This window comes from Falco cherrug, chromosome 9 (genome assembly GCF_023634085.1).
Source record: "Falco cherrug isolate bFalChe1 chromosome 9, bFalChe1.pri, whole genome shotgun sequence".
Taxonomy (NCBI): domain Eukaryota; kingdom Metazoa; phylum Chordata; class Aves; order Falconiformes; family Falconidae; genus Falco; species Falco cherrug.
Window position 1 is genome coordinate 23,258,927 of NC_073705.1, and position 27,504 is coordinate 23,286,430.

Genomic DNA, 27,504 nt, shown 5'->3' on the forward strand with positions numbered 1-27,504 from the left:
CTTTTTTTAATATTTTTCACTTGGTACCGGATGTATAGAACATTTGTGATGTTACATGTGATTTATAAAGTTTTTTTTAAAAAATTTGTTCTGGAAGTATAGTGTATTTGGTGCTATTTTTGCCTAGGAATGGAAACTTGAACTGGAAATAGAGTCATTCATTCACACGTAGAGGATGACATCCCGTTGACAGGCATGCAAACTTGGAAAGGTGCTACACAGTCACTCTTAAAATACTACACTATATTTTTTTCCTTCTAAGCTTCAATTAAGTAAATGTTGAAGAGGGATCAGTACTTTGTTAAGGCTAAGGGTTCATCGTTTGCAAGAGATCATCTTTCAGAAGTACAAAGACAGAAAAGTCAAGGCACTAACTACTAAATAAACTGTTTTCACAACAGAAGTGGCACCTTCAAGCCCCTCTACAGCAAGGTGCTGTGCTGCTGAAGTTCTGCTCATTCAGATGTTGATTTTGAAGAGCATTCCCTCCTATAATCAGAAAGGTCCTCAATCCTTCCTGCCAGGTAGTTGGTAATTTGTGTTGGGTTTTCTTTCTTTTTTTTCCTCTTTTTTTTTTCTTTTTTTTTTTCCAATTCAGGGAGAATGAAAATCATAAAAGGCGTGAAAATACAGCTGAAGTAGATATATTCACAGATTCTAATATAGCTGGAATGCTGTTGGTGCTAACGAGCCCTGAGCAAGCGATCCGTGTCTGGCATGCACTGCCAAACAAACTACAATTACAGAAGAACCAAAAATAACATAAGGAACTTTAAACCTCCTGAATTTGTGAGCCTGGGCCTAAGAATTATATTTGCACTTGCTCGCACAGGCTCGCTTCCAAAAGGCACCCAAAACTGGAAGGACCTTTCTAGTGGGAAGGAAGGAAGAAAAGTTTCCATTTGAGATCTGGTGTTTCAAAACGGCAGAAGGAGCAACTGACCCTACAGTCTTGTCCCTCTGTGTCAAATTTCTACAAGAGCAGCTCATGAGACTTGGGCTCTATCATATCTGAACCAAAATGTCAGGACTCAAAATCTGTGCCATAAATCGTGCCCTCTGAAATTGAGGTACATAATCCTCTTGGCTTTGCTTTCTGTTGGGCTTCTCCAGCCTTGTGCATGCCTCTGCAGTGTCAACTGAGACATGCCTTCCCTTTTTTCCTTACAGAGAAAACCTCAGCGAGCCCCAGATTTTAATGATTTTTAAATGATGTGCCCTGTAACTCCTTTTGCACCAGCTTCCTTGTTTTCTGCTGGTTCTAAAACAGCCTTTGACCTGCCGGTAAGAACACCATTTCTATTTCTGTCATCCCAAATTAACAAATGAACGAGGAGAGGGGAAACTCCAAACCTTCATCCCCCAAGTCCCCCCACCTCACTGCAGCCCTGGTGCTCTAAAATAAAGTGAGCATTAATGGGCCGATGCTTCGATGGAACGTCAGCACTCACTTAAAAAATCTTGCAAATCATGGGCTAAATGGTGGTGGTGGTGGGCAAGGGCAGGTATTTACTTCATGCAGTCTCTTAGGATACAATGGATTTATGGCTGTCAATCCTAAACAACACCACTATTGTCTCTTCACATTTTATCTGCCTCCATTATTCATTTATGTTGATTTTGATTGATGAAGACACTTTAAAAAAGGAGGGGAGAAAAGAGGAGGGAGAGTGGAATCCGTTGACTGTTCGGTCTCTAATTCCTGTAAATCTACAGTTCATACTGAAAGAGTATTACTCAAGAAATGTCATCCTCCACATTTTGGGAAGGATTTTTCCCTTTGACCAGTCTCTCTTCTTTCAGAAAGACTGGAAGTGGGGTGCAAGCAGTGCTTCCGATATGTATCTAATCACCGTAGAGGCACCACATCACACTACAATCAGCCAGGAAAATTGGTGTTGGTCTTTTTAATGAAAAAGTGTTAAGGCTTCCGCGAAGCCTCTTTTACATATTTACTTCCTCTGCCACAGCTAATTAAGTTTTAGGCTGGTTTGATATGTCAAAAATTGCTTGGATCAGAGAACTGAGCCTAAGCAGAGTAGATATAATTTCTTCATTCAAAGTGAAAGCATCTGCCAGAAAGCTACTCTTCTGACTGTGTGGAAGTCATAAAGAAAAGGCCCAGCTTTGGCTTGTTTGCTTCCAAATATATGGTATTTACTGACCTCTCATTAAAATATCCTGACAGAATACAGATTATGAACTATCCGATATATTTCTTTCCATGGGAGGCTACGTCTAAGGCCTGGGGGTAAAGAGATTCCTGAGAGTCGTTTAAATTCAGTTCACTCCTCTCAAAGTTTTAAATGAGCTTCTGAGCAAGCACTACAAACTTGCCAAGCTCTCTGCTTACTTATGGAAAAGGAAAAAAAAAAAAAAAGAAAAAAAGAAAGAAAGAAAAAGACAGACACATTCACCACATGTTTGCATTTCTCCTGCTCGAAGATCTGCCTCGACACATGCTGACTGCAACATTCAATTGACTGCAACGATTCAATAGCCAAGGGAAGCCCAGTACCCTCCCAAATATTTGGCTGCAGGATTTCCTTTCTAGTTCCACCCCTTTCTGTGCTTTAAATAGTATGAGCTATAATATAGTAAGACAAGCAGTGGGAAAAAAAGGACAGATAAATTATTAATAAACCGTCATTGGATGTCAGAGTCACCACCACATTCAAGAATCAATCTATTGAAATTTTTGTGTCTAAAATGTTGGTGTTTTAAAATGACTGCAAACTGAGGAAAAGAGCTTTGCTCTCTCCTATTATCTTTGAAACTGTGGGGTTAGAAGCATTTTTTGCAAAAAGAAAAACTTAACTTCCAAGAAGAGATAAGTGGAGAGAGGAAGAGTCTGTGGAACTGCTGAATACACAAAAACCTGCTGCTTGACCACTCCATTCATTTTACAAAGCATAACCACAGATGCCTTTTTTTAATATTATGTGGTTCTTATTATTGCTTTCTGTACCATCTTTCAGATTTCAAGGGAGTAGGCTGCTACTAACTGGTGTTAGGAAGGAACTCATTCTAATTTCTCGGTATTTCTTCAGAGGCTGTAATGGCAACTCCCGGAGACAGATAAAAGAATGTGTGCAAAATCAACCAGTTCTGGTTTTGAAACTCCCATCTTCACAATTTTGACTTTTCAAAATAGTCTGCTCTTAATATAACATGAGTCGTCAAAGGCTGTCAAATAAATGATAAAACTCTCAGGAAATAAACATCTTTCCTCTAGTAGGTTTGTATATATTTCCGTAAAAGAAAAGAATTCTAGAAGTAAATAAACACATGGGAGGATTAGAGAAGCAATAAACAAAACCATTTCCTCATTTTGAATTTAAGAAAATAGGAGCCTCTTTCCAGCCATTGCCAGAAAATATTACTGCACAGAGGTGAAGTTTGTGCTAGCTAAAATACTATTTAATGCTAAGGCATGCGGACATGCATTCGTGTACACACGCACACTCTCCATGTATATCCCCATCCGAAATGTGAATCCCATTTCTACAGTGCCATTATGGATTGATGGGCAGGGGATTTTAATACCAGTTTGGACAAACACAGGCATGGGACTCCTTATTGCAAGATGATAAAGATAATGCTGAAACCTTTTAGCCCTAATGAAGGAGTTTACAGGGTTCTTAATCCCTGCACCTCATCTCACTTCTCCCGCCGTCCTGCTGAAAGCTTTAAAACAGTCCCCAGCACTAACATGGTACAGAGCCTGTTGAACATGCTGATCTGCTCATGATTACTCTTTGCCACTGTAAAACAATCTAACTCCTCAAGTGAATGGAGTCTGTAGCAACAATGGTGTTATTGACTTGTTGCTCCAGCTCTATTTAGTTATTACCCTCGAGGCCACAATCAATAGACTTTGCACCAAGTCAGCCTAATAAATCCCAGGCTTTCACTGGAGCTTTGCCAGGAACTGCTAGAAAATCTATGGCAGTCAAACACTTAGAGTATGAATAACATAGAAAGCTGTACTGACAGCTGTATAAATTAATTAACAAGGAATGTTCTTATTCTTTTAAGAAGATCTTAATGCACGCTTACCATGATTTAAGGAGTCACAGGTAAAGCAACAGAAAAATTACCTTTGTGCTTTCATTTAAAACAAAAATCAAATAGGATTAAAACCAAAACAGCTCCAGACTACTTTTTTCCTCCCTTTGATTATTGGATGTGCAAAAATTCTGCATGTGTATTATTGCTGTGGCCGTTTAATTATTCCAAATGTGATTTAAAAAGGAACCTAGCCCAGCAACCAGCGACCACTGAGCACAAACGGCGCGGGCATTTTAACTTGACAAACATTGATAGTTTTGCGCTTGCGTTACCGTGTCCTGCATCTGCAAGGGGGATTAAATTGCGTTTGCGATGCAGTCATTAAAACAGAAACAAAAGGAAGGGGGAAACAAGTAGTTCAAGAAGTAAGAGGTCGGTCACTAGTGAATTCCAGGTTCTTTCAGTTCCCCCTGTAATAAGCAAATATTCTGCTGACTCAGCGGCGACGTGCCTGATCGCAGTGTCCAGAGACGCACTGAACCTACTGTAGTAGAGCTTGGTACCAGCCCTGGAACAAAAGAATCTCCTTTCTTTGTACATTGAAAACAAATGTAACAGATCAATAGGCTCTTAAGACTGATTTGTTGCCCCAGTGGTACTTTCTGGGAGCATTCAGCTTTCCTAATGAGGGTCACAGCTCTGATGGGAAGCAACAAGCGGGGTCAGGCAGCCGGCTGGTCCGGCGCTCAGCACACCACGCGGGGAAGGTGTGCGACTGTGGGCGCAACCTTCGTGCTTCGGGCTGAGTCATGGCAGCCTTAGCCTTCCAGGGGTGGGAAGGAAAGCTTGGACAACAAGGAAAAAATAATCTGTGCTGTTAGCATGGGAGGGATGAGAGTAATCCAAGGTCCAGGGGCCTTGGCAGAACTGGTATCACGTGCAAGGTGAGGGAAGTTGGGCTGGAGTGAGCTCTTCACCTCTGCCCACCCGCCACCGAGGTTACTGACTGCTCTTGGGTGGGGGCACCCTGACATCTCAGTAGACCACCTAGCCAAGGTGTTTAATCCTTCCCACTCCCGTTGGCAGGTTCACAAGGAACCCATGAGAGCAGCCAAACCTGCCCCATCTGAGGAGGTGGTGGCAAGCGGGCAGGGCACTGACACTTGCAGGTGGAAAACAAGGTGTGACCATGCTTTAAGGTGGCTTTCACCACCACGCTTTGTGAGCCTGCTCTCACCCTGAGGACGGGTTGCCAAGCCTTGGGTGGGTGGTTGTCAGTTTTTTTTGAACGATTAGATTTTCAATAGTCATTTCGGTACTGCTCATTACCAGCAGAGAGGAAGAGATGAAGTTCATTTCACAGTGCTCAGTTCCTCTCCTCTATGGACAAATACATTTAGTATCAACTTTTAAATTCAGAAGTAGGGCTTTCAGGAACTTCAATGTTTCTAACGGCTGATGAAGCAATTTCCATTGGAGTTTCCAATTTCTGTTTAAGTCCCTCTGCCCCAAAAGGACTCACAAGCTTTTTTTGGAAAAAAAAGTTACACTTTGCATAGATAACCTGACCTCAGATTTTGAGGTTATTTCATTGCTTCTGAGCACCACTCCTCCTGTCTCCCTTCCTTTCCATTTTCAATATGCTGGATGACTTTGTTTTAAAATATCCCTTTCTATACAGTCACCTGTAAAGTATATATGCATCAAATAGTAGAGCTGCTTGGGAATTAGGACATATTTTCAAGAATAGTAAGTGAGGTGGAAAGCCAGAGTTTCTGAGGGCTCAGTCCTGTAAAAAAAGTTTAATTTTCATTATCAGATGAATATCTGTCCTTTCAACACATGACTTTTCTTTCATAGGGTCAATTTCAGCACCCAAATTGTATCATCAAAAGCACTGTTCATATCTGAAAATTTAGGATTGAGAATTCACTGAAATTAATTTGAACACAACAGGGAAGCGCTTGGGGCCTTCTGGCTCTCCCCCTGGCAATGTACCATCTGAGGTGACCATATGTCATTGTCTGGCACCTTGTTAGCAGAATGGAATTGCTCTGTGTTTGGGTAAAAAAAAACCACCTGCAGTTTCTGGGTCCTGGGTTGTCCTTGAGATGTCTTGTCTTGTGTGACCATTTTATCAACCAACTTTCCAAACAGTCATTCAGTCACTGTGAAATGTTGATGCAGTTGTTATAATGAGCTGAGGCAATAATACATATATTTTTTTTCCAAGCAGCTCTTTCAAATATGGTATCTGAACTCCTCCACCTTCATTTTGCATGTGTAAAAATGACTTCACAGAACAGAGTTCAAACCTTAGCATCCATGCCAATTCTTGTCCTGGTAGTAGGACTCAGGATGGGTGGCAGCTCACAAGACACAGAGCAATGCAATGCTGGCATAGCTTGATACATGGAAGACAGAAAGAGAACATCTAGGACCTGCCAAAAGCAACAGCATTGGGCCTAGTGCTGGCATCTTTTCTCCTTCTCAGCCAGTTTTGCAGCAAGCTCCACCATGCTGTCAGGAAGCACTGTACTGCTGGAAGCAGCTCTGCTTTGCTGATGAGATTTAAAACTAAGCTCCTGGTCTTTTGGGAGTCATTAAAGATCCTGAGATAAAAGTGAATCTCATTAGCCAATCTTAAGAAACTCATCTGAAGAGGGACTGTAGCAGGAGAAATAGCTGTTTATGAGCACAGCAATGCAGAATTTCATTAAGTTCTTGCCCATATTCTGCATCTGACCAATACAGAAGAATACAACTACAGAGACACCAAAGGTTTCCCAACATCTCATTTTGTAGTATCTTCAGAAATGTTAATTACCGGCTTCACAGCACCATCCAGCCTACTTGCTTTTCCTCCACCGTTCAGCTTCTTGATTCAGCGCCCCCCTAGCCCCAGCTCTGAGCACAGCTAGCACAGCTGAGCTGTGCCTGTCCTCACCCCTTTTACTCAAGCCACAATGTCTCCCTGGCTGCCTGTTCTCCACCAAGAACTTTCTACAGTGATACCCACAGAGCACGGAACAGTTTCCCAATTTTGGTTTACCATACGATTATACTACCTATTTACATTTTTGAGTAAGACTGGTAACTTTTAGCAATCCCAGGGGAAAAGAACCACTACTTTTTTAAACAGGCACCAGTGAAACATAGGCTAAAAACCTGACAGATTTTCTTCCCCTTGTCTCTCTCCCTTCCCTGTTCATTGCACTGCATGCAAACCCCTCTCCCCTCAAAATTCTTCCGTCATGAACTAATTTGATGGTTTTATTTTTAAGCATTATAACAACTGTCCTTATTAGCAATCAAATAACAGTACTTTTTTTCGAAGTACCTAGGTTTCTTAACTTGTACAGGAATAAGTACAGTAATTCCCAGGCATACAGCCACCACAAGGTAGAACTTCCAATAAATTGCATCACTCTGCAAAGCACTGCCTGTTATACTACTCTGTAATTGCTTCTGCCTCTTGAAATAATCCCCTCTGAAATGGGAGGTTTGGATTTTGGCAGGTGATAATCCCAGGGGGCATCAGAGTGATAGCCAACTACCCATAACCAATAAACTTAAGTTTGCCAAAGCATCCTCTTCCTCTTTAGTTCTCTGATTTTCGTGTTCTTGAGGGCTGGCCCAGGAACTCTGGCCCGTAGTAAACAGCCATATGATGGCACAGATTTAGAGGACAAAGAGTATAAATGGAAATACAGAACAGTTGAAAAATTACATTTTAATTCAATTTTCTGAAAAACAGTCCCACACTTAAATGCACTTTGGATGAAGACCATAAAAGTTGTACAGCTTCTCTGGCTGGCTTTCTAAACTCATATGTGTGCTATCTCACTTTAATCTTAACTGCTTCTTAAGGTGATAACACTGAACAATGCAGCTCTAGAATATATAGGCCAAATGAGAAGCAGGAAACATTTTTCTTTCCAGCAGGTCTACAGAGGTATAACAAAAAGAAACACTCTTGAGCACTAGACTAGCACTGAACATAAATGATAACATTGTATGGGGCTGAGTTTTTGGTGATTTGTTCCTTTCTATCAAATGTTCTGCAGCTAATTGGCTTTGGAAAAGAATCCGTGCAAAGCTGGTATGGCCCAGTCTGCTTTAATTGGGGTGGCGCCCACCAATAGTTCTCAGGATCAGGGCAAAGGCATCCTCCCTCCAAGTAAGGCTGTTATTTACTTGTGTTGCTTCAAAATTCTTTCGTCATGATAGACTGGATCAACCCAATCTAAATGTTTTGATCTGTTACATATGTGGAAAATGAGATACTGGCACACACACAAAAAGCAGCTGCTTTCCAAGCGCAGCGTCTTAATGACCTCTATACAGAGCACAGGGCAAGTGAATTAGTCCTCTACCAATGGAGACTGCTTTACCTTCCAGCCTCCATGTAACATGGGAAAGGAAACTCAATGCTTGCTTTAAATGAAGGAATTAAGCTAGATGTAACTTGCAAATTGATTAATTTCCTCAGCAGACTGAGATTGATCTGAATTTTCTCTTTTGCGCTCTAAGTATTCTACGCTTGTCCCGAAACAAGTTAGCTAAAATAAATTAGTTGGCGTGGAATAAATTTAAAGGGACACTGCCAGATCTAATTTAGCCCTAAATTAAGGATAAAAGCGAGAGCAATACAAAATAAATATTAAAACGTCAGCGTGAAAAAAAGAAATGCTTCTGTGAGACTTCTTATAAGGAAATGATTTCCATTTAAATAATATTCACAACCTGCAATCGAGTTCTGTGGTGAAGGTGAAATTTGCTTTCAGCCAGGTGACACCAGCAAGTCCGCTGTAGCTCTTCAGCTGCAACCACCAACAGCAAACAGACCGCAACGAACAAACGCAAGATTGCTAACCAATGATCCAAGGTCAATTGTATACAGTTTAAATACATCGCTATCTTGTTAGCTAATATCCTAGGGAACATCCACAACTATTTTAAATATTTTAAAAGGCTCTCATGGTACCAGACAATATGATCACTGCTGATGTGATTGCTTTGATCCAGAGGTCCTCCTGTACCAGTGCACCAACCTAGGCACTTCAAAATACATGTAACCAACCACCGGCTTCACCCACTCGCTTGAATTTTGCAAAGATGCAGTTCTGGGGGCCCTAAGACCTGACTGAGCATGACTGGACTCAAACAAGGAGACAAGAGGTCATTCACATTAATTTAACGAGTAGTTTAACCTAACTGGTTTTGTGCCAATTTGAAACAGTTCCCCAATCTTTTTCCTGTTTCAACTTCAGTATCTGAGCTGCATACATGTTAAAAAAAGAAACGTTTTCAGATTAATTCTGTCCAACTGCACTTTCCTACCATGCCTTTTATTCCTTTGGTCACAAACGAATTTAAAGCTCACAGCTGTACGGGAAGCACTGAATGCAGTGTAACTGGTTGCAGCACCTCCTGTGATGGGAACTCAGGAAAACAGGCATGCCCTGCTTGCTGTTGTATGAAATAAGACCCATGGCATCCATACCATAAATGATTAGCCACCCCTCATGAGATCTCAAGTTGCTAACTGAGCTCAGAACTTGCACCTCCTATTTTATTTACAAGACACTTTAAAACAGTAAATAAAACTTGATGTGCTGAATTAAAAAAAAAAAAAGACAAAGGAATGACAACAGCTATTGAAGTTCCTCATGGGGGAAGCAACACAGAACACAACATTGTCCATGGCTGCAATAAATCAGCATTGAAAAGAGTTTGATAAGGCCATTGAGTAAAAAGTAGAAAAAGGAAGTGTAAGGGTAGTTCTTACAGCAAGAAGTAAATTGATTATATCATTCCAATGGTGATAAATATGGTGATATCAGCTGCCTTGCTGCTCAAGTGGATGAAATAGCACGTATTTCACCAACCTATGGGATTAAAATCTAGAGGTGACGAATTGGCATTAAAAATAATGTTGGCCTTTGTCATTATTTTTCCCCCTCAATAAACTTAGTATATTGAATGGGACAAAACTTACATTTAAAGGAAGGTTTATTTGTCACACATATGATCTTAACTCAATAAACCAAACAAAGCTTTTCTCCCTCCCTAAATCAGTATAATAATGGTAGTTTTGTTTAAGCTGCTTGTTTGTACAAAAGCCTGTAGATATATAGACCTTAGGGTAATCCTATTGCTGAAAGTAAGACCTAAATGAAAACAAATCTTACCAGCAGATCTCTATTTTGAAGACAGCTCTATTCAAATCGGCTATGCTGATTATACTCAGATAACCCGGCACACCATTTAAGGTTGATCACTTTAGCAAACACCAGCTTTGTGCTGCAGTTTTCTAGTCTTTCATTTTCCAGGATAGCCAAGACCCCCACAACGACTTCATTAGGGAGTTACACAACTTCAGGCCAACAGATTCTTCAGGGAAAAAGAAATAGATGCAAAAGCTCAATTTAAAAGCTCTGCATTAGATTGTCTGGCTGATGCCAGATTTTGGTGCTCCTGCATGTTGAAAAGCAGGTTCCATTTTCTCTTCTTCTTCGTGCACACACTAATCAGAGCACAGAATGACGGCAGCTTGATTTTTTCTAAACGAAATAACATCTACACAAAACTAATGAAAATGATGTGCAAAAACCTGACCACAGTTTTACTCTTCTCAAATGAAATATTATCCTAAAGAATAAATAATATCTATCAGGGATACAGTGGAAAGCAGGAGAAGGGGAAACTGAAAAGAGAAACATTTCTTAAAAGTCAACAGACTTTTTTGCAGTGGGAAATAAAACTTCTGTAGTAGCAAAAAGCTGGTAAATGCAACCAACACTGGTAGGGTCAATCTCTTTATGTCTACCGTTTACTTGCACGTAGACTCTAAAGTTCTTTATTTTCTCAGTGAAAACATTTGCAGAAGAGAACTGATAAAATCTAAATGTATCATGGTCAAGTTCGCTCTTCCCCCTTCCCCTACCTTTTCTACTGAAGGGGATAGAAACAGTCCCCACTGAAGAAGAAAAGGGTTGGCCCGCAGGGGTTGACTGACCAAAGACAACAGAGCCCACTGCCGTCAATGATGGCTTAAGCACTCCTTGCAATCCTACAGCTCCCTGTGTCCTGCTCATCTGTGCCTGGAGTCCTTTCTTAAATTCATGTGCATGGATTTGTTTGTGGTTTGTGCAGAAGAAATATTGCCTGGGGTTGTACTAAGTTCTGAAAAGGATTTCCAATGGCAATTTTTGTTTGCTGGAAAGAAAAACTCCATGCTCTTGATAACCCTACAAAGAGATTCCATGATAAAGTCTCTGGTATGGCCCACAGAGAGGTGGGAAAACTGCTGTCAAGCTGCTGGCCCTTCCCCCCCTCCCTCAATCCCTTCCACGCTGCACACCTACCAGGAGGAATGACTGGGCTTGCACTCCCCGTTCACTGCAAACTCCATTTGCTGCAGCAAGAGCGCAAGTTTTAACAAGTCTGCTGACTTCAATAGCAGCACTTACTAACACAACAAATGTCCACGAAGTCAGGAGCTCTTTAGAGTAAGGATTACAGATCTCTGAGGAAAAATAAAGTCCAAACAAGGGAGGTGATGGGCTGACTCTGAAAGGAGAGATGGTTTAGGTCAGATGTGCGCTAAAATCTTCAGAAGTCATATTGCTTTTTCTCTTAAACCCTTTGTTTATATGCTCAACCCTGCCTTTCCCCTCTGTTTTCTACCTAAGATCTTACTTCTTCCTCTGTACCTGAGACCCCTTATCCCCCTCTGTTTTCCTTCTATGTCTGGTTCCCACTCCCTACTACCATAAACCAGTTTGTTTCTCACACTTTTTGACTCTTCTGTTTACCCTAAATCTTTTTAAAGACTGTTTCCTCTCCCTATTCCCTCTAATAAATCCATTAGGTGAAGTAATTGCACCCCAGCAGTGTGTCACAGCCACGTTCTGACAGGGGTGACATGCCATTGCACCTGGGGGATATGAAGGGGCCAAAAATAGGTGACTTTGCCCTTGTTGAACAGGGAGCCTGTAGCCAAGCCTCAGTTCAACTCTGTATCTCCAGGTCTTGAAGACAATACTTAACTCACCACATCACTCACCCTCACTGACGGGTTAGTTCACTTGGCACCTCTTCTTGGCCAGTGACTGAATTTAAAACTGATGCTGTGGGCTAAAGGGCTCTCATTGGATTATCTCATTAAGCATAGGGCATCAGAAAATGCACGCTGATTAGAAAGACAGTTATTATTGTATATAATCAGTTACGACTCTTCTAAGTCAGTATCCAAGACCAAACATGTCAAAATAAAGTTCAAGGGTACCATGTGACAATCTACCTCCTCCTGTCCCCCAGGAAGTCTCACCCCAATTCTAAATATTAGACATTATCTTAAACCTTTCAAGAATGAGGTTTTATCTCCTTCCCAGTGCTCTCTTTGTTTGTATTAGCTACAATAATGCTAGATATTCTTGTTATCTACATCAATGTCTAATCCCTCATTCAGTTTTGCAAATTCTTGGCTTCAGTGAATTCCAGTGGCAATGAACCCCTCAGACTGATCACCCGTTGTGTGAAAAGGCAGGTCTGATTCTGGGAGCTAAGCCAAAGCAGGGAGCTTGTTGGTACAGAAAGATATTATTAATTGGGAAATGAGCATTTTTAAAATAAAACAACCGACAGGTACCTTAGCTCTCCACTAGGCTGATGATGTGACAATTTCTTAAGTTTTCTCAATTCCTTGGTCCAGCTGTAAGCTGGGATAAATGAGGAGGTCGGCAGTTCTGGTCAGAGCAGTGCCACTGGAAGAGTGGTACATACATTCTTTTTCTTCTTGACTTATTCATACACATCATTTGCCTGTTTCTTGACAAATGAATTTTCTGGACAGCATTGCTCTGTTGGCACATCAAGGCTCATGAACATAGTATACCGGGGGAAATAAGAAATGGATTTTATTAAGTTTATTAGCAGCTAAAAACATGATACTTCAAGGCTGGAAGTAAAGTAATCCACCTACACAGTTTGAGTGGAATGAACATTTGGCTTCAACTACAGCTCATATGTAAAATATAAATCCAGTTCCTCCATTGGAAATCCTTTGGGGTCTGGTTTTACACTACCTTGATCAAACCAAGAATTAAAGTTCAAGCTGTCTTCCATTCCCACATGGCAATATGACCTACATGTTTGTATTAGTGGTGCTACTCCTTCCACACCTCTCTTCATATCAGTATTTCCCCCAGCTTCTTTTTTTGCTTCCTTTCCTTTCTTCCAAAACTAGAATGAGTTTTAACACTGTATAGACAATACATTATGAAGACAATGGAAAAAGTCATTCAAAAACTTATCACAGAAAAAGCCACTTCTACAAGGGGTTCCACCTCTCCACCACTAAGTACCACATATGGAAAAGAGAGTTGTTACTGGATACAAATGAAGCAAGAAAAGATTGATCATTTTTGCAAGAAAATTCTGAAGCTCAGTATAGCTCCTATCAATGTAAGCAACAGAGAAAATCGTTGGGTTGCATGGTCAACCTGACTTGTGAGAATCAGGAATTCTGCGTTCAGTCCTGTCCCAGATACCCAGTGTGCCCCTTGGGTTTTTTTCTCTGTGCCAGAACTTTTCCATCTGGAAAATGAAGGTAAGGCTCACCTCCCACAAACAGATGCTGCAAGGCTTAGCTCATATGTAGAGTGCTCTGAAGCTCGCTGGATGACGAGAGGTATCTATATCTGAAATACTGTTCTTACGTACCTACCACCTGCAATAAACTGCAGTGACACATACTGACTTTTATATTACTAGAAGACTGACGATTTCTTCCCAGGTCTCACTCTTTGTACCTGAGGAAGCAGCTGAAAGGCAGAAAGCTATGTTGCTGCTGCCCTTACCGCAAGTTTTTCACACCAAGACTGTTGTTCTGATGGCTGGCCAGCTGACTCGGACACTCCGTGGTCCCTCTGCCTGGTTAACCAGCCAGCCCAAGCGGGCCGAGGTCTGACAGATCAGGAACAGCTCAGATCGGTTCTGTTCATTAATGCATCTTCAGGTTACCGTTACTTCTGTGGAAACTCAAAGCTTCTAATTAGCATGGGATAGCGTGGGATGTCAGAGGACACCTCTCATCAACGGAGGAAGAAATGGTTCCGATAATCCAGTTCACCTCCTCCTTATTCCAGGGTGTGGAGGCTTCAGGAAATATTGTTCCAAAAGCCACTGTTACCAGAACAAAGGGGATCAGAATTGATGGGTAAGTAGGAGACCGCATCTGGATACCAAACGAGATAAAGGCAAGAAGGCAGCGGTTGCCCGGACTGGATGTTTTGGCAGTGGAGTGCAGGGACACAACAACAAACTCCTATTAATCACTTGCCCATGTACAAGAGGGAGTTAAATCAGCTAATCACGTATGCCATCACAGGCTGAGCACTACAGTGCAACTGAGAAAGTCAAACAGGTAGTGATCACTCCTTATCTGCAAAAGCAGCTATGTTTTAATATATGGTGCTTCACCCCACCCTTTTCAGGAAAGATTGATAAGCAAAATGATGAAGCTTTAATGAGCTTAATTGCAACTGCCTTATGCTCTTGCATTGTTGCCAAACAGCTACTTCAACATCCAGCAGTTTACTTAATAACTCCCCCCTCCTCTTCCCTACCCTCCTCCAAGCCCAGTAACGTAATTATTCTTGCGGCAGCCCCCTATTTCACTTTTTCTTTATTTCCCCTCTCCCCCCTCCCCGAATTACTGTAAATGGGTATCTTTGAAAGGAGGGTGGCAGGCAGCTTTTGGTACAGGGCTCACCAAGAAGCCCTCCATCAAAGGGCCCTTTGTGAGCATGCTCTGGACCCAGGCCAATCTGATCATCTTGCTGTCTGTCTCTGAAGAAAATTCGCCCCTGGTATGCGAGCCAAGCCAAGCACCGTAGACAGGGTGACTGCACTCCCAGTCCAACCTGTCTTAACTGAGTGAAAAAATGCTGAAGGGAAAATTACCTGTTTGGCTCCAGACTGAATTAACTTTTTAATATACAAGTATGTTTATTATTTTTCCTTAAAAGTGCCTGCCTATCTAATATATTCATTAATGTTATCTGGTCAGTTTGCTTGAAATATTATGAAAAATGTGCAGACGCAATAAGGCTACAGTGCTTGGAGGCAAAGCAAGATGTATTTTCTAATTACATGACAGGAAAACGACATTGTTATTAACAAATGACAGTATGGAGTCATCTCCTGATGTTAAGGCTACTGCAAGCTAGGATGTCTTGCCCCTCATATCCATTGTACCAGGAGAAGTGGATGGCCTTGACGCCAACTCTCTCCCCACCCACTGATTGCCACAAATCCTGAGCACCAAGCCCAGCGTGACCCTCCCGGAGCCAGTTTCCAAACCCTGGCTCCCACGGTTTCCGAACACCATGGGCTCTCTTCCCCAGAAAACCCTCCTGCTCCGGCCTGCGCCCTTCCCGCTGAAGGGCTCTTGTAGCCCGACTCTCCTCCACTCCACGTTCAGAGATCTTGCATTTTCACCATCCTCGAGCTGCTTCCCAAGTCTCTTGAGAGCTTTGCCTGTACGAGTTTGGATCGTACAGAGAATGCTGTGTGAGAACTTCTGCCTGTGCCCAGCTCTGTCTCCCCTTCTCCTGGCTGTCCTCCCCTCTGCCTGCCTCCCCCAGCCCCCGCCACTATCTCGAATTCCTCCCTCCACTGCCACTTCCCCTCGGCAGCTTCTTCCTGCTCCCTATGTGCTCTTGACTCTTTTGTTCCCCTTTTTAGAAACACCTTGTAAGTGCCAGACAGGAATTTCCCGACACTATGTCTTGCATTAAGCGAGCGATAATGGCAGAAACAATAGAGAATTATGTCAGTAGGGTGCCCTAACAAAAGAGCAGAATTTAAATGAGGAGGCAGCTTTGGTCTTCGGAATTTGTCCACTATGAATGACTCTTCTTCTTTTATTAGCATGACTAGTTTAAGTGGAACACATTGTAATTTTTAAATGGACAATAATAAAGAAGCATCATATGTTCTACTCTTACATGTGCACTTAACATTCCCTGGGGGTCCTCTCCCTTTGCCATCCCCTCTTTTTCTCCCACTACTGCCCTCCATATTTCCCACTATATTTAACTGTCTTTTTTGGTCTTGTTTTTTTGCTCTCAGAAGAACCCCAAAGTTCTAATCCAGAATTGTGTAAAGTAAAAATAAAAAGAGTATGCAGCTACAGCAAGCTACTTGTTCACTGCCCTTGCTCACAAAACGTTCATTTTGGAAATACTGTCGAAGAAAACGCAACCTATAGAACATATTTACAAAACCAGTTACTCTTTAACACATCCTGGTTGTTCCTTTCTGAAAATGCAGATGACACTAGGATCCCTATGTTCCCTTCTTAGTCCTGGTTCAAATAACAACCTGCCAGGCTGCCTTTCAAAGCTCACCATCACCAAGCAGGAGTAAGGTTACTTAAAAAGTAGTCCCTTAAGCAGCCATTCCGTCCTATCAATATTTTTAAGAGCTGTCTTCGTCTCCAGACTTTCTGACTATATGCCAGATTTTGCAAACTAATCCAAGTTAAAACAACCACTGAGTTATTTTAAGTCTGGTTCCTTGACAATATAGCCCCACAACCAGTTGCACTGGTGCAAAAGAAAGTCACACCCTATGTAGAGACCTGTGGCCAACACCACCTTACAGCACTACTGCCAGTGAAAGTTATGCTCATGAAACTAAAGACTAGGTTTCCCAAATAGCCGTGCATTCAAAAAATGAGTTTCCAGCTTCGCAGCGAGCTTTTTCACTTACTTCTCTTCCCTGTATTCCCCTGAAAACTAGGGTTTCAGAGTAATTCCTCAGAATGGCAGCAACAAGAACACACTGACAAATGAAATGGGGGTTCTGCAAAACAATCTCTTCAAGGCTAATTGCAGGGCCAGGTTCAGAAGTGTCCTTCTGTAGCCCAGACACTGTACTTTTACTGTGATTCGGACTGATTCCTTGACCATTGACACTGCTGGAGTTACATAGCACATGCCTGAATTCTGCCATTGGTTACCAAGCAAATGGAAGTGTTAATAAGCCTGATCAAAGCCCACACTAAAAGTTAGTGCTGTTATTATTGACAAAGATTTGGTTTAAAAAGAAAGTTCTACTGTGCTCTTGATTTTCATCCATCGGGCTGTGGGTTACAGCCAGGGAGACCTATCATTTTTTTACTGCACACACCACAGGCTCGTTTTTACTTACTATAACTGTGATCAGTTTTACCAGACAAAGATACACCAACACAGCATTGTTTTTCTTCTAGCAGTGTGAGAAAAGGGTAATTTTTGCACAGCTTTTTTCCCTCCTTGCAGTCTACAATAGTGCCAAGAAGTACCTCAGATCAGGTAAAAGCATAATTGAATAATTTTAGTAGCCTTAAATCAATCCAGCCAGTATCAAAATGCTCTGATTTCTGAAGCACTCCTTGGAATTTTAAGGGATCTTTCCGGAATCAATCATTCTGGCACACCACACAACCAGGAAAAAACCCTCTTTCTTCCATGCACTAATTTGTCATAGAAAGTGTTCTCCTGACATTGTCTCCTGTGCCAATAGATGAGAGTCAAGACAATATATGTAAAAAGAGCCACAGACTAAGCAAGCTACAGATAGTAGACTACAGAGTGAAGAGCAGTCCAAAAATTCTATATTAAACCATAAAAAAAAGAAACTTGGCTTCTCTTAGAGATAAAGATTTCTGCTCTATATACTAGTTTTCCATTTCCCAAATGTGTTTTTTTAAAGGATGCACTACTTGTAAAAAGGAATATGATGAGTAATAGCTATTTCCCATTAATTCTGCTTCCTGTAGGGATTTGCTCCTTGGTGTGATCTCACACGTTTGGCGCCAGGTGGGGGTCGTAACTGGAACCTGCTTAGTCTATAGCCCAGTGTGTGATGAGGTGAAGAGAATGGAAAATGCCCTTCAGCTTCAACTTGCTTGACACTGCCTCTGTAAAAGGCTGATACACAACTGAAGTTGACAATATGAAGGCAGGATGTGTCTCCACCAACTGTGTACATGCTAGACTATACAAGACATGGCAACTACTGACCTGAACTCTGCATTAGATTTGTCCTTTTTAATATTGCTTCAAGGTCTGGCATGAAACAGCAGTGATAATGCATTGGTGTTCTACAGTCACTGGGGAAAGTACCTCCTGCGTGCTGCTCTCTCTGATTTACAGTCCCCATAAGGCTCAGCCACCACTTCCTAAGTCCTGTAGAAGGAGCAGCACCCATTTCAGCACCTCCAACCCCTACACCCTGCACACAGGTCCCCATGCTGTAGCTCCTCCTTGACCTGACTTTGACATCCCAAAGCTCTAAGGCCCTTAAAACAGAGCCCATGGATACTGTAAATACAAAAAGGAAAGAGCATTGGGGCTACAAGGGGACACCCTTGGGAAATGTGGTGGTGCAACGTACCCCAAACTGTGACAAATGCCTCGTCAAAGCAGGTGAGACCCTTCAAAGCAGTCACACAAGCTGGCCCAGAACCAGGGCTTTCACCGCAACACTGCATTGTGCCATTGGGACAGCTGCAGAAGTAGCTAGACTTTTCTTGAACTTTTTTTTTTTAAAAAAAAGGTTGTGGACATCCATTTGGGGATATATGTTTTACTTGAGTCCTGGAATAGGAACATGAAATAACTAAGTCTCACAAAACTTGTGTAAGACAAATTCCTTTAACACCCCCAATTTTAGAGGCAGAGGCAAATGAAGTCGGTACCAAACCCAGGATGCACACGAGGAGCTCCTACCCCTGTGCTCAAACCACAAGATAATTCCTTTCCTTTCAGGCCCTGATCCAGAGCAAATCAGTTGGAGTCCTTCTATTGAGTTCTCAATCAGCAGTGTAATCACTTTAGCATGTGTCAGGATTAAAACCAGCCCTCCAAATAAGACCATGTCTACACTGCAAATGCCTCACTGATAAAGGAATACCAGCACAGTAAACAGACAAAGCATTCCTGGGGCGGTGTAAACTTACACTGGCAAATCTGCTCTTTGTAGTGGTATAGTAAAATCATCCCCACAAGCAAAACAAGCACCATTTTGAGGTATAATTGCATCTACACGTGTAGTGTTTGCTCGCTCAGAGGTGTCAGTCTGACCAGAACAGCTGCGCTGATAGAAATCTGCAGCACAGACCTGGCCTCTTTTTTTATTTTTTTTAAAAAAGTTTTAAGTAATTAATAACAATCAGCATTGGCTCTCTGGTCAGAGTGGTGTCAGTTTGTCTCTTTAGAGGTTTACCCAAATTGGCTGATTTAAGAAAGAGAAAAGAAAGGAATTTAACATGGTTACATGGACTTGCCTTGGCTGGTACTTAGCGGAGTGCACAGTTATGGAAATCAGATATACTGTGTGGAAACACCATTTCTGGACACAAAGCCAGGCTTTGTGAGTTTACAGCTAGATTTTTCCAAGACCCTATTCAGCAAAGTCCTGTAGTCCACCCTGCTAGTTCCACAGATGGAGGAAAATGGTGACGTGGAAGAGATCTCCCACATGGCCAGCCTCCCCCCAAGACAAGAATGACACACTGCCTCTTGCTGCAGATACAGATGTCTTTGTGTCACCTTGTGCTTTGAGAAGTGAGAGCTGGAGATTAAAAAAACAAAACAAAACCAAAAAGAATACAAAGAATGTACAAGGAATACAAATGTAACCAGCCAAAAAGAAGGCAAAAATCTGGCTGGGAAATTTCTTTTGAGGGCAAACGCTGTTCCTGGGATGCCTTTGAAAAACAAGAGAAATCAGAGCTTAGCTTGAAGTTCCTTTCTGCCCTCAGAACACGCTGTTTGCTCCTATCGCCACCTTAGGTACAACGCCTGTTTTGACAATCTGTTAAGATCCATTTAAATGGAACCAGATTTGACTTGATGATGTGAGATCTGATAAAATTATGTGAGGAAATTCTAATTTAACAACCAACCCCTTGAATCACATTTCCTTACCTCCAGTGGAATCTAATTCTGATAACCTAATATGAACTCCCTCTTCCCTTTGCTCTTTTGCATGTGCCTAATACAATCCACTGCTCCATCTGCTGAGTCATCTTCGCCCCTTCTGCTTCTCCCCACTGCCTCCTGCTCTCATTCAAAGCAAGGTGTCTGACTTACTCAGCTCATGGGGCTGGCCTCCTTTCTGCTGGATTCTCAGCAGCCAAAAGGCTTGTTTCCCTCTGTATTATCTTTGCAGCCACCATCTCTAATCCTTCATTTCTATTATGTCCTCTATGGTGGCAACCTTTCTGAGTCTCCTTCCTTTCATCAACTCACAGACCGGTTTCATTTGCCTTTTCATTACCCTCCACTGATTTACAACTAAGCAACCTCCCCTGACACAGGAGCTGGAGAAGACATCCCAGTGATGATACCACTGCCCCTTCTGGCTACAGAGCCTCTAATTCTCACCTAAGCATTGGCATTTCTCTTTTTTTTCCATACTGATACCCAGACTATCATTCTGTGTCAACAGCACTGCATAAGTCATCTTTTCTTCCCTTGTCCCCAACAAGGAAGAATTAGTTAAATAAGCAAACACAACTAGAGCCTTGGCAATCTTATTTACTACAGACTTTGGACAGTTTGGAAAAACTGGAAGCTAATGAGGCAAAATGAATCAGGTACAGACTATTCCCATACTCTAATCAGAATGCTGTGCTTACTTGCCAAACAGCGCTTCAAAGTTTCTTCTTTCAGACACCACACTTCACTCCTGTGTGAACCAAACAGCCACCATTCCCCAGCCGAGACATGGCTCTAACACCTACCCTGGAGGAAGACGAAAAATGAGACAACTGTTTCCTAGCTGTGCATACTTGAGAAAGAAATATGTATTTTCTTCCCTCCCTTTTGCCTTGCGGAGCATGTTGCAGTTGTGATGGCATGTCGGAGGTGATTAGGCACTCTGTTTGGATGACAGACATAACTTATCCATGTGGCCAATAAAACCTCCATACAACCTCCCCATCCGTCTCTACAGATCCTCTTGATTCCTGTCCCAGTCTTCAACACCCATGAAAGTTATTTATGCCGAAGTGAATTAGTTTGCTAAGAATACGCAGGGTGTAATGAGCCAGCAGTTTCCTTCCACAAATGAGAAAATAAGTAAAGGGTTCTCACAGCTCAGTGCTGCTGAAAACAAATTGGCACAGCTAATTTTGGTCTGACAAGTGCACTAAGGATTCTCTACATTTCCCATACAGGCCAAGCTTATCAGTTCACACTTGTTAGTGCAAAAATCTCTTTTCCTATCTTTGTTTCTGCCACTTCTCTTATCCTGTCACCCTCCTGGAGTAAGTGTACTGGCTGGGCACTTCAGTAGCCATTTTTGCAAACACTCTTATTCCATTACAGAAAGATACTCACACGTACACACAAATGACAGCAGACTTCAGCGTAGTGCTTATCACAGAGGAAGGACAAGACAGCCTAGTGTAGCTACTGTATCGCATGCTGCCTTACACAAAGATGATCTCTTTTTCATCAGCCTCCCTTCTGGAAGAGACAGGCAACATTTGAATTGAATCCTTTAAGAAAAAAATTTATTCGTGCAAAGGATGGAGAGATAGAGGGGGGAAAAAAAAGTTATCCATGATGATTCATCACTGCAAAGGTAGCATTTGTAATTTCCTCTCATTTCTGAGCCCACGGGTCAGGGACTTGTCCAGGGTTGGAGTGTCCCGCGTTTCAAGTTTTGGGTTGTTAAACTGCCTCCCCGTGGGTGGAGCACACCAACCTGCTGACAAAGTACTTTCCAAAGCACAGAAAAAGAAACTACAGAAACAAAACCTGGCCAGTGATTTCGAACGGAGACACCCTAATTCCAGAGGATTGGGATTTGCTGGTGCGAGGCAATTTACTGAGTTTTACAACTCCTGGGAAACTGGGTATGTGCTGAACCAGACAGGAATGGGTTAAAGGGACTCTGCTGGACGCAGGCTGAACTTGGTGCTGATCCAGCTATTGCAAAGCACTGTTTGAAGCCTGAAGGGAAGTAAAGAAGAACAGGGAGTAGACTGGAGATGGAGAGCCCTTCTGGGAAGACAGCTCTTCTAGGTACATAGCGACTTTAGGACCATAGGCAGCACATATGGTGAGGGATCTCCATGGGATGTGGAAGCTTGTTTTATGGAGAGGTAGGAGAGATTGCCTAAACTTCCCCAAGTGAAGGAAAACCACGGAGGCAGCATGTGTGACATTTTTCCTTCAAATCCAAATCACTCTGTAGCGCATTTCTCCACTGAGCGAGTCAGAGGTGCTAACCACTGATCCCTGAGGAAAGCAGAGGTCGAGCACTGGGCAAGGTAGTTTTCTGAAACTGCTTTCAGCATGTGCCTGATCCAAAGGAATAATTTGAAGTCAAGTATGGGAATTTTTCTTTTTAAGTAAACGAAGATTTCTTGGTATGAGCCTTTCCCCTGCAGCCTTCACTCTCCATTCCTGTGCTTACACAGGGGCAGATCTACCGTGTGGCCAAAGGGGCCACAGCCTGCTCGCCCTGCCTGTGCAGGGGAACACGCTCTGCCATGCAGAGTCCTCTCCACTGCATTGCAGCTGCTCCCCCAGCAGTTCACTTGATATTTTCACTTTGCATGCTGAGCAAGTGAAGGCAGTCTGTGTGCACCCCATAGCACAGACACTTGTGATTCTTTGCAGTCGTTCCGTCCTCTCATACCTTCTGATAAAGAAAATCATTGCTAATCTTGCATGTGGAGCACAGGAGAAACTTATGGAGAGGACTGCTTTCCCATCAATACTCCTTTCCTTTTTTTCATGCCCAGGGGAATGCCAAGAGTTGTCTTCCAGTGTAGATTTTGAAGCTTGATAAAGAAAAAAGTATGCATTGTTTTAGCTGGCATGCAGGCTGAATCTGTATCTATATAAATGCCCTATCAGTGCACCATGTGGATAGTTTTAGCATCTTTGATGTGCTCAGTTTTTGGGGGAGAAAGAAATGCTGACAGAAGAGAAAGCAGGATTTGCTCCATGTAACACAGAAGAATTCAGTCTACAAGTCCAAGGAGGAAGAGGGAGAATTATTAGCCTGCTTCATAAGCCTCTCAGATGTTCAGAGGATGTGATATTTCTCTGATAAGTTGGGGATTCCAGTTCAGAGTATTTCACACTTTGCAAATCCCTGGCAGGCCAGCCCCCTTTGCACAGACCCCGGCAGCTGGGATTCCAGATCGCACATTAGACCATTTGGAATTTATTTAACACGTGTCACACATAACACAAGACTTGCTTCAGAGGAATAGGCAAATCACTTGTAAGTGTGCATTTACAAGATCAGAAGTCACGGAAACCATGCTCACTGCTTGTCAACTTATTCAGGGGAAATTGTGTAATCAACTTAACATAGCAGTTATCCTTTACCTAGAAGGTCAAGTTCATAGTTCCTGTATGTCACCACACTTGGCTATTAATCACTCAGGAGGAAATTCATCATTTTTATTTAAATTAAACTGTACAAAGTGGGGTTAAGCCTGAATTCAGATATCCACTCTTTCTTTCAGAGAAGCTGCAAGAGACGGACTTTCTGTAGTTTAATCACCATCTTTTGGGGAAAAAAGAAGAAAAAAAAAGAAAGAGAAAGAAATGTGAGTGAAGGTTGCTAAACTACTTATCTCCTCATCACAAGCTGTTAAGGAGACAGGTAGCTAAGCCATTCAACACCCTTTCTTTTCATCTGTTCCTATGTTTTTCTCAAACAGTTTGGATCCCACACCGAATTTCTGCCACTGGCATTTTCTCATTCTGCTGTCTCTATTTCATCTCCTACGCGATTCACGGGAACTCATGAAATAAAGCAAAGGGACAAAGTGATTGATGGTCACTTTATGATTAGACATGATGTTTCTCTTGTCCAAAGCCAGGAGATGGCACTTATGGAAGACAATGTGAAAACACCGTCATCCCAGTATGGTGCCTGGAAACACACCGACTCCTTCACACTCTGAGATCTGTTCATCCTAAAGGCCCCTCTGGACAATGCTCCAGCTCATTAAATGAAAACTACTGAAATTTTGGAAAGACAAGATCACATTTCCCCCTGCCTGTCCTTCCAAAATCCCCTATCACATTACTATATTTTTTAATAATTATGCCAGAAAACTGACAACAGCTCGGTTCCCCGCTCCCCACCACCAGTTTCCTCAGTTAGCCCTTCTCTACCCGAACTCTCCCTGCTGTGAATGAAGCGATGCCATTTTTGTTTTGAGACTGTTTCAGAATCTGCCACTTTGGGATGTCTCTCCTGTGCGTTAAGTTGCATCTGGTTACGCTCCAGAAATGCATTCTACCAGGTCAAGATAATTTTTTTCTTGGGAATTGATGAAAAGCCTTCATCTCCAACATGTACGGCTACTTCTTACTTGCTGCCTACATGCTTTTCACTTTCCTGTTTTTAAATGCGTTGGAAAGGGTAACAAAAGAGATAATCCGCCTTTGTGGGTATTCCCATAATTAGCAACACGCACATCTGGATAGAATTTCAATAGTCCACTGTTATTCAAACAATCTGTAATCACACAGACTATGTAGTGAACCAGCAGACCGGAGCATATAGCTTTTCATTATTATGTGGTATACAGTACCCGTAATATACAAATAAACTCAAAACCTGCAGCAGCAACAATGACACATTCTGTGTGGCCTTATTCATCAAACAGCCCTCTAAGAAGTCTTTATCGAAAGATGCAAGACATCCACTAATTATTCGGGGTTGTAAGTGGGTAGGAAGTATAGGAAAATCTTGCTGCATCTATTCAGCATTCTAAAAAGCCAAGTCCAGCCGTGTTTATAGGACTTAAAAAATAAAGACTATAAAAACCTAGAGCTCAGAGCTTAGTTATGTGGGTGCACAGTACCACGTAACATGTAACAGTAGCCGATTTTACAGGATATGTAACAATACATACCAGCATAGCCAAAGGCAGGATCAAGCCCTTAAAATTTTATATTGTGATTTGTGCTCAAAGATTTGTTTCAGTCTGGATGCCATGACTCATATTCTCCATTCCCCCCGCTGCTTTATCCCCTCCTTCCCCATGACCCAACCTAACTTTTTATTAAAATGCTCTGGATGCAGATTTGCTTTTTTAAGCCTAGTATTTATGGATTTCATCCTGCAACCTGTACTTACACGCCGCAGTCCCAAATGGCATGAATGGAGCTACTTCCACAAGGACTGTCAGACTGGCCTGTCTGGAAATGTTTACTGCAGAAAGAAGTTTATTCCTGTTCCTTGGCTGAAGCGTTTTCCTTTTAACCATAGACTGCCCAGACCTCCTCAGCACAGGACTAACTAGGAAACCCCTCCCCAGCTTGTTTGGCCCCCTACACAGCTTTTCAAGCATCGTGTCTGAGCCCACACCGTATCGCTGAACCATTGCTATGTGGTATTTCAGAAGTTTCAAAAAGGTATCTCTACTAGTTGTTGACTACGAGACTTTATGTTAAAAATTTAACATGGGAAGAATGTACAATTCACTTAACACCGGTTTATGGAGAAACGGCACAGGGCTGTGAAAAATTCAAGTCTGAAACTTCCCCGAGCCAAGGATTGTTAAAGGACAGTACGTGTCAGTGTGATGCTTTATACAGAGAAGGCAATTACCAAGTGGGTGAATATGACTTAATGATGACAGCCTGGTACTGTAAGTCAGAAGTTCTCCCTGTGGCTCTTCTTGTTGATACTATCTGAATCAAGGAAGCGATTTTTAATCCTTTTGCTTGCCCATTTAAATAACACAGAATAATACAACTGCACTGCTACCCGCTCCCCCACCCCCCTCCAAAACCTGCCTGTCATATTTTGCATTTTCTGCAGTTTATCTGAACAACTCTGAGTTCGGATGAGCTTGAAAATGTCTGTTTCTAGCAGGAGGACAGAGTTTGGTCCCTTATCTGTTGTGTAGACTCTTGGGGCTTTTGGTGACAAGACCAAAACAAACAGGACTGAGCCTTCCAGCGTGGCCTGCTGCTCTGGGATAAAGGATTATTTCAGAGCATTCTACGGCCAGTATTTCCTCCCTCTCCCTTCTCAAAATTCTCTGAAATGCTTTCTGATTGATGTTATATACATCAAGGGTTGTCAAACTGAATTGTAGTAAATACATTGATTTACCTTTTTTTTTTTTTAAAAAAAATAAATAGTGTATTTACACAGTCCTATTAAATAATGATTCTACAACAGTAAAGGCTGCTACTAACCAAAACCTGACGTCTGCACATGCCATGCATTGTGGCAGCACAAATCCACATGACAATTATCTGGGTGTTTTGACTAGCCCCTAATGTTACCGATCTAGGTGGCATTGACAATAGATGTTTTCCAGCCAATCCCATACTTTTTTCAATCAAATACAAGCAAAGAATTTGTCCTCATATGTGACAACACATTCTTATTTCTCAAAGGTATTGTACAGCTACATTAATGCACAAGAAATGTGTTGAGAAGATGAGTTGAAAAACACAATGAAGGTGCCAATCAAAACTTAGAATAGTGACAAACAGTGAGGAAAATCAAACCTACATAGGAAAGCTGAAGCTCAAGGCCCATGTGAAATAAAAAAAATAATCATATACCATAAGAAGAGTTACCTTTGATTAAAAAATTACACTTTCTTTTCTTATGAAATCCAAGTTGTTGCATTTTTAAAAGTAAAGTTACAATAAGCAACAAAATCTCTTGCACAAACCGTGCAGGGCAAGTTAATTTTGAATATAACTAAACAATATATCAGCGAAGTATTCCTTTCAGCTTCCTGGAGACTTGTATATTGCCAATTTATAATTAGTTGCAGATTTTCAATTACTTTCTAGCTAACAAAACAGTTTCATTTGCATTGTTTACTTGCCACTTAACTCAAATTGTACCCAAATTGGTTATTTTAAAACGTGACACAGATTTTCAGGGCCAAAGCAAATTCTATATATTTCAGTGTAACAAGCATCTGTATTTCAGTCTTCGGTGATAAAAGTGTACAGGATTTGGCCAAAACTCAATCAACTCCATCACAATCTCAAAATGCCTCCTGTGCAATTTGTCAAAAGCAGATTTCTTGGCAACAACACATAAAACTACAGCAACATATAATGAAGAACATAATCTCAGAAAATACGCAAAGTTTGTTTTTGTGTACTAATTGAAACTGGGAAACCACTGTAGGCAAATTTAAATTCAACAGAAGATCAAAGAAATTAACCATCAAAATATCGTTCTGCTACCGTGCTTAAATACAGTCCACTGCATTGGGTTTCACTCCTGATAGCCTCACTCATCAGGAGTGTACTAAATTCAAGGGGTGGAAATTTGGGGATAGAGCGACTAATATGAGCGATTTTATTTGGTGTTATTCAGTACCAGGCAGACCTCAGCTATCTCTGTTACATGATATTCTTCATGATAATGCACCCTGCTACAAGATTTAAGAACTGGCTGTCTGCAGCAATA

At 41.9% G+C, this 27,504-nt stretch overlaps 1 protein-coding gene across 5 annotated transcripts in view; it reads right to left on the reverse strand.

Annotated features, from left to right (window-relative positions):
* The window catches only part of VTI1A (vesicle transport through interaction with t-SNAREs 1A), a 274,434-nt gene that overhangs the window by 18,952 nt on the left and 227,978 nt on the right, over positions 1 to 27,504 (reverse strand). Inside the window, exon 9 of one of the 5 annotated variants that reach the window (XM_055721346.1) lies at positions 20,726 to 20,816. The exons of the other annotated variants lie outside the window; for them this stretch is intronic. Within the exon in view, the coding sequence (XP_055577321.1) occupies positions 20,741 to 20,816 (76 nt within the window). The 3' untranslated portion in view covers positions 20,726 to 20,740. Of the gene's footprint in view, positions 1 to 20,725; positions 20,817 to 27,504 lie in introns of those variants that run through there. 5 annotated transcript variants of the gene reach the window in all.